Source organism: Oryzias melastigma, linkage group LG15 (genome assembly GCF_002922805.2).
Source record: "Oryzias melastigma strain HK-1 linkage group LG15, ASM292280v2, whole genome shotgun sequence".
In the NCBI taxonomy this organism is placed as follows: Eukaryota; Metazoa; Chordata; class Actinopteri; order Beloniformes; family Adrianichthyidae; genus Oryzias; species Oryzias melastigma.
Genome location: NC_050526.1, coordinates 17,927,451 through 17,935,016, shown reverse-complemented (window position 1 = coordinate 17,935,016; position 7,566 = coordinate 17,927,451). Strand labels below are relative to the sequence as shown.

Here is a 7,566-nt window from a genome sequence, read left to right as displayed (position 1 = left end):
TATGAAGACGGGGGCCGCAAATCATCATCCTGCGGGCCGCAGATGGCCCGCGGGCCGCGAGTTTGAGACCCCTGGCCTAAAGCTTCTGATACATTTGTGTTGCAGTTTCGTGAATAGTAATAAAACTGTTTTTGCTGTAAGTCTAGATCCTTTTTTTTCCTCACTTTACTTTTAGTAAGATCTTACATTGGATGCACAGCTTGACAATCGTCAAATTTGGACACATTTTAAAGAAAACCATTACTAAGGACTATTACTATTATAAATAAATCCCCTCTTTAGATCAAAGATTGAAGGTATGTGGCACCAAAAAAGGGTTAAGAAATGTAACAGTGGTGCATTCTAGACTTTAAGTGCTTGAGAGACATCACATGGGAGACGTCTTCCCTTAGCTTACGTTAGCATTACTCACCAGGAAATTGCAGAAGCTCTTCAGTTGCAGCAGAATGACATCGTCTGTTGATCTAATATTTGATTAGACACAGAACAAGCTCAAGCTTGAGTCCTTGTGGAAAGTGTCCTACCAATACAGTGTTTGGTAAGTTAGGTACTTGCCCGCTGATGACATTCTGTCACTTCCTTTTTTTTCTGTTAAAAACAGATGAATAATGCAGTTATTGCTTAAGAAGCTTCAGACGTTTGGTCTGAATTCAAACTCAAGCTTGTTTGGTAGATAATATAGTCTTTCTTAAACTTGACCTTTCTTTTTAGGTCAACTATGAACTTTGTGGTATATTTGACCTTTTTCTTTAATCCAACTGCCATGTTTGGATGGGCTGGTCTTTTAAACTATGTAATAATGTTAAAAAGAAGCTAAATTACATATGAAGTTCAAGAATTTAAACCTTGAATTGCTTTACTACAAAAACATATTAAAAGTATAACTCTTACTGAATACAACATAGTTTTCAAACAATCAAAGAAAACAAAAAAAAAAAAGCTCATTGACAGTTTTAGATTAACCTGAGGGATTGTGGGTTGAAAACTCCCTGTGGAAAAATAATGGTAGCTGGTATGTCGCTGTTTGGCACCCATAACCTGGGATTGTAATCAGGGTCAGGACAACGAATAATTCCAGTGCACAGCGCAATAGCAACAGACTCATTTTTACACAAGCCGTTTGGAGTATAAATATTAACAGAAGCTACATTCAAACTGCCCTCAGTGTGTGTTCAAGCATTCAACATTTGAAGCTCTTGCATTCAGGTTTGCACATTTAAAGACCGCTTGTGGGCTTTACGTACAAAACGCACGGCCATTGAACACGCATTGAAAGTTAAGCCAGATCTGACTTTGACCAATCAGGTCAAAGTTGCTTTTGCATGACTTTTTAAAGTTATAAAATTGACATTATGTACTTTTAAGTAATATATTTTCAACTATTTTGAATATTTTTCTGTAGATTTTTAATATTGTATTTTTACTTATTTATCTTTTTAGTCATCTTGAGTAACCTTGTCAATGTATGAGTACTAGGGCTGACTAATTGACGACTAATCGACTGTTAAAGTAGTCTACAACTAATTTAATATTCGATTAGTTGTTACTTTATATTATATGGATTTGGAGTTTAGTAAAGTGGAAAGTTATAATGGTATTATGTTACATTTTTGGACTATTTAGGCATTTATTAAGGTTTTCTAGACTAACTTGGAGTTTAGCTAATATTTTAGCTAAATGCTAGCTGTTTTGGCTAATTTTGGATTTTTGGTCAGTTTTTTATGCTAATTTGGCATTTAACTAATATTTTAGCTGGCTATCAGCTTCAGCGATTTCAGCTATTAGCTTCAGTGATTTTAGCTATCAATTTTAGCATCATCAGCTTTCAGCACTAGCATCTTCAGTGGCCAAATTCAGCTTACAGCATTCACACTAGCATTATCACAGGTAATGATATGTATCTATTTTTTAGTTAGTTTAAACCTAATGATGGTTAAGGTCTGTGCTTTACATCAACTTTCCGCATGACTCGAATAGTTGACTAATCTGAAAAATAATCTACTAAAATAATAGTTTGTGGCAGCACTAATGTGTACTCCTTAATGATTGGTATCCTGCTCCTGTTCACTTTTGAGACTACAAGTCCAGAATAAACCTTATCCATCTATCTATCCATGTGTTTGCGGAGCGCCGGCCAGCTACACGCTAACATAGATGACCGGCGACTATTGATAATGTCATGGAGGGTTAGTAACACCCGAATTGCTAGACACTACTTTTCCATAACCCTCCATTTGAAGGGTTAAATGTAGAGGTAGGAAGAAGCCGTAGGGGAAGAATTCGAATATTAGATATAGCTAAATAAAGGTTGAATCTGAATTCTTCTCCCTACCCCTACATTCAATCCTCAAAACTGAGAGTTATGGAGAAGTAGTGTCTTCATATTCAGACACTCCCACTCAATGATGTCATCAATAGTCGCTGGTCAGCTACATTAGCGTGTATCTGCTAGCGCTCAGAAAATACATAGCATTGTTTTTTTTAGTTTATTTAAGTTATTTGATCAAATAGTCTTAGTTGAAAAAAATTGAATTTTTGACATGAAATGGGAAACTGGGAAATTTCAAGCTGCATATTTTGTTTAGTTTAGATATAAAAATTCAAAACATTTTTAAGGATTTTAAAGGTAATATTTCCAAATTATTAAATTTAATGCTTTTTGAGACTTTTTAAGACCCAACTGGAACCCTGAAAAGTACGTTTGCTTTTAAATAATCATTTTTAGTATCACCTTGGCAGTATCTTAACCCTTTTACATCGGGGAAATTTCCGGCGACAACAAAATAACACATGTTCTTCGAACTACACAATTAGCACAATTACAGTGGATTCTGCAGCTGAGAAAAGGGAATTTCAGCGCAAATAATTCAAATTTCAACATGTTCAATGAACACGTTTTGTAAGTAGAGCCCAAATAGTGTCTTAAAAATGTCCGTAGTGATGGACGAACATGAGTTTTGAACGCATTTCCATAGACGTTTCATTGGAAATAGTCGCTTAAACGCAAGTTTCCGATGTCGGTGTGATTGTAGCTTCAGAGCTAACCTTCAATTAAATCAATACAAGTATTGCAGAATATAGTATTGTGATATTTCACTGAATCAACATTTTCTAACAATAGCAAAAGAAGAAGAAGCCCATCCCTGCTTGCCCAGTGTGAACACCATGCACATAAAAATGTGTGTTCCTGAACAAGCATCACATTTAGCATAAAACCTAAAATCAATCTCAGTTAATGACTTTTATTATAAAATTAACCACTAATTTAGACCAGGGGTCTCCAAACTATGGCCCGCGGGCCAGATCCGGCCCTCCTCCACATTTGGTGCAACCCCCAAAACTGTTTTGGCTAAATTAGACATTCTTCCCGTTTTTTTAGGCTAATTGGCATTTAGCAAACATTTCAGATAAACGCTAGCTGTTTCAGCTAATTTAGGCTTTTTTCAGTGTTTTAGGCTAATTTGGAGTTTGGCTAATATTTAAGCTTTAAGCTAGCTGTTTGGGCTAAATTAGACATTTTTCTAGTTTTTTAGGCTAATTGGAAATTTAGCTAATATTTCAGTTACATACTAGCTGCTTTGGCTAATTTAGATTTTTTTTGTTTTTTCGCCTAATTTTGCACTTCACTAATATTATAGCTACCCGTCAGCTTCAGCGTTTTCAGCTATTAATTTGAGTTTTTTTTTTAGCTATCAATTTAAGCATCTTCAGCTATTAATCCATTGCAGGTAATGCTAATATCTAGTCTTTAAAATGTTTTAGTATTATTTTTTTCTGTGAAAATTACAGCAATTAATTATTTAAAATGTGGCTATGTGTGGCTTTCTGGAAAACCAAAAATCTTTAGTTTAGGCTGTGAATGTTCCCCTTTTCTGTTAACCTACAAAAGACCCCGCCCCCATCAGAGAAGAAAACAGTTATGTGGCCCTCACAAGAAAAGTTTTGATCTAGACAACGTTTGTGCATCTGGTTCTGCTCCAGTGTCCATTTTTGGGGGAGGTTTTTTTTTTCTTTCTTTAATCACTGTTGTCTCTTTTAAAACTCCAAAGGAGAGTTTGTTTGCAGTCACAACACTGCAGAAAAATGCAATCTGTGTATTTCCCCTCATGAAATATTCATTGAACTAAAACTCTTTGCATCCATCAGCTTTGAACCTCTTTGTTTAAATGCACTTTTCTGCAGGAATAACAGGGAAACAGCTGAGGAGGCTTCTGTGACATGACTGGACAAACTGCTGACTCAGCTGGTTTGTGTTTTGCTCCTGAAGTGGGCAGTTTGCGGGCGCACTGATGCCACGCGCGTGACTCACCCACTCCTCCAGGTGCTTGCCGTTGTGCAGGATGTCCTCAAACTGGATGATGCAGTTGGCCACGAAGTCGTCGTAGCCGATGGGCGCGTCGTGGAAGACTGACAGCTCTATCCTCCGGCCGTCGTGCACCTCCGTGGTGAACTCGTCGTTCCACGTGGGGCTGTTGGTCTTCTGCCTGGTCGAGGTCTGCCCCACGCGGGAGTCGTCCACGTTCAGGGCGATGTAGGTGTCCAGCAGGAAGGTCTGGGTCTTCGGGCCGACGGCGTGGCGCAGCGACCAGGCGGTGGGCTTCAGGTCCAGAGCCTCGCAGATCCTGATCCTCAGCTGTCCGTTGAAGACCACCATGGCGCCGGCACTCGTTTTCGCCGCGGAAGGTTCCGTTCAACTGGTGGTTCGGTTCCGACGCGAACTCTTGTGTGTTTTTTCAGAGACGAACGTGTTGGAAATTCCCCGTCAGCCCGGGGAGCCTTCCTTAAAAGTGCGCGGAAGAAACATGAACTGCTTCAAGGGTACCGAAATCAAGTCAAAACATTGTTTTCTGACGCGGGGGGTCCGTGGGGGGGTCCGGATACCTGCCGGCAGCAGCGGCTCCTCAGAGATGTTCGAGCTCGGACCGCTGCGAGCAGACGGCGGCTGGCGTGTGCCGCAGCAGGGGCGGGGAGGTAAACAGTCCCGCAGCGGGGCCTGCTCTCATCCACTGCTGCTGCTGCTGCGTGGAACTTCCCGCGGACACACAAACCCCGCTCCTGCTGCCGCCCCCACTCCCCCACCGCGCGGCTGTGGCAGCGCTGCGCAGGAAATGCGAAAACGCGTCAGATTCAGCGCAGCTCGCGGGGCCAAAGACTACGGAGGACGGCTAGGACAATCCAGGACTTTGATTGCCTTTGAGCAAGGCTCCTGCACCCCAAAGTGAAAGAATCAACAGAAATCAGACATTTATTGTCCTCCATCCTCTCAATAAACTACCATAAAGATAGGAGCTCAGAAGATGAAACCATTAGATCTCATGTGTCAAAGTCAAGGCCCGGGGGCCGGATCTGGCCCTTTGGTAATTCTATAGGCTATTTTGGAGTTTAGCTAGTATTTTAAGCTACGTGCTAGCAGTTTTTTTTCTAATTTTGGCTTTTTTCAGTTATTTAGGTTATTTTGAAGTTTAGATATTTTTTTCAGCTACAAGCTAGCTGTATTGGGCAACCTAAGTTTTTTTGTTTGCTTGTTTGTTTTTTCAAGGCTAATTTGGCATTTAGCTAACATTTTCGCTGGCTACTAGCTTCAGTGATTTCAGCTTCAGCGACCAAATTCAGCTTACAGTATTCTCACTAGCATTATCGCAGGTAATGCTATATACTTAGTTCATGATTATGTTAAAAAGTTATGGTTTTAAATTTTTAAAATGTAGTTTTAGAGTGACCAATAAATCTTCATCCTGTTCGGCGCGTGACCTAAGGTGTGTTTTGGATTTTGGCCCCCTGTGTGATTGAGTTTGACACCCCTGCTCTTGATAAACTACCATAAAGATGGGTGAATGTAGGGAGGCAGGAGAGGAATTTCAAACAGCAAACCATTGCATCCTCGCACTTCTGACATTACCAATCCTGTTTTGTTTTTAATTAATGCATAAAGTTAAAAAAAAAACACTTTATTAGGGGTGGACGATACTGAAAATGTAAGTATTAATTTGATACCAAGTCGTTACATAGTATCGTCAATATCGATACCGAGTGTCGTGTTACTTTTTTCTTTAAATATTATATTAAAGAATAATAAGGGAAATTGCCATGAGACTTTTGGCAAATAAAAATTTAATGGGCATACATCAAATATAAAACATGTACATTTATAATGGTATAATAATTATAATAATAAGAAAACAGTAACTAGTACAAGTTTTTTTTAATTTTGCAAAACGTAAGTGACAGCCCCACAAATACATATATTTATTAAACCGGCCAGGTCCTGGGCTTCATGACACCCTGGGTCAAAAAATGAAGAACTGAGTAACTCTGCGTTTGGAGACAAGCGCGCTATGACTGCACCACAGACTAGTTAACAATCTATTGGAAAGATGCAGGGGGGAGTGAATTTCCAAGCAATTTAATATAAGTTTCTAAAATCAAATTTCATAAACTTCATAATCAACCCACTGTATTTATTCAAATAATGCACTCAAGATCAATGCAGTTTTAACTGCATCTGTATTCACACTAATGAAGTGGAATTTGGACATCTGTAGACCTTGGATTCCTATTGGTCAATTGGTAAATTCTTGGATTTCCACTGATAATTTTCTAAGATTCCACTGGCGTTTTATTTTTTTAAACATCTGTTTTTTAAGCACCAGATCCAGTGAGAAAGTTAACATGTGGGAGCAGCTGATGGCAAGCTGTCCAAAGCTAAAGTAATGCCCAGAGTAAGACTCCAAATCCAGCCAAATTGAAGAGGGTTACGGATGCTGTCAAACCGTCAAATCATCTTATGACATTCAAGCCTCATCGGACCCACACAACATATACTTTAAGCTAACTTCAGTTGGGATCTTGTACTTTTTTATTTTCTTGTACTATAAATGAGTACTCAATTAGTCCCAATAGTGTGAAAAAATATCTTTATTTGTTATATAGTTGCCAATATAAGTCATGGCATCTTTGGTCAAAGTGTTGAAAAGATTTGGCCGGATTTGCTTTGGAATTATTTAGTAAGTAATAAAAATTGAACTTAAACATGATAAAATCAAAATATAACCAGAGAAACCAAAAAGCTAACAAGAACGGATGTGAATGGATGTAGTGAGGATTACAACCGTTTGACGCCCATCGATCCAAATAAGCATCAAACCACTTTGGCTCCATAAAATCAACTTATCGTCTACCTGAAAGCAAAAACAAAAGAGTTTTTTTTAATAGCTGAAAATAAATACAGGCATCACAGCAGGGGCGGACTGAACATAAGGCAAGGGTAGGCGATTGCCTGCCCCCCCCCAACACCTTGGGGGCCCCAGGCTTAATACTACATAAAAAATTCTAAAATAAAAGCCAAAGAGAAAGCAAGAAATGTGTTGACACAATTCCTAAAACACAGGAAGACAACGGAGGAAACTGCTCAAGAATCTATCTTTACATTTTTCGTAAATTTAGAACTTTATTTTCAATGAATTACGATTTTATTTCAAAAGAATTCTAAGTAAGTTTAGAACTTTTTGTTTTTGTAAAATATTTACGTTATTTCTCAAAACTTCACTCTCATATATTCATGTTTAT

At 38.7% G+C, this 7,566-nt stretch overlaps 1 protein-coding gene across 8 annotated transcripts in view; it reads right to left on the bottom strand.

The window, feature by feature from the left end:
- LOC112161503 (protein kinase C epsilon type) overlaps positions 1 to 7,566 on the bottom strand; it is a 118,975-nt gene that overhangs the window by 94,811 nt on the left and 16,598 nt on the right. For 4 of the 8 annotated variants that reach the window (XR_002921896.2, XR_004949131.1, XR_002921897.2 and 1 more), the window contains exon 1: positions 4,310 to 5,336. The exons of 1 other annotated variant lie outside the window; for it this stretch is intronic. Coding sequence is in view for 4 of the 7 variants with exons in the window: in XM_036215389.1 (XP_036071282.1) it covers positions 4,310 to 4,654 (345 nt within the window). In the remaining 3 variants the exon portion in view is untranslated. Of the gene's footprint in view, positions 1 to 4,309; positions 5,339 to 7,566 lie in introns of those variants that run through there. 3 more of the 8 variants (XM_024296667.2, XM_024296666.2, XM_024296668.2) reach the window with 2 other exon arrangements.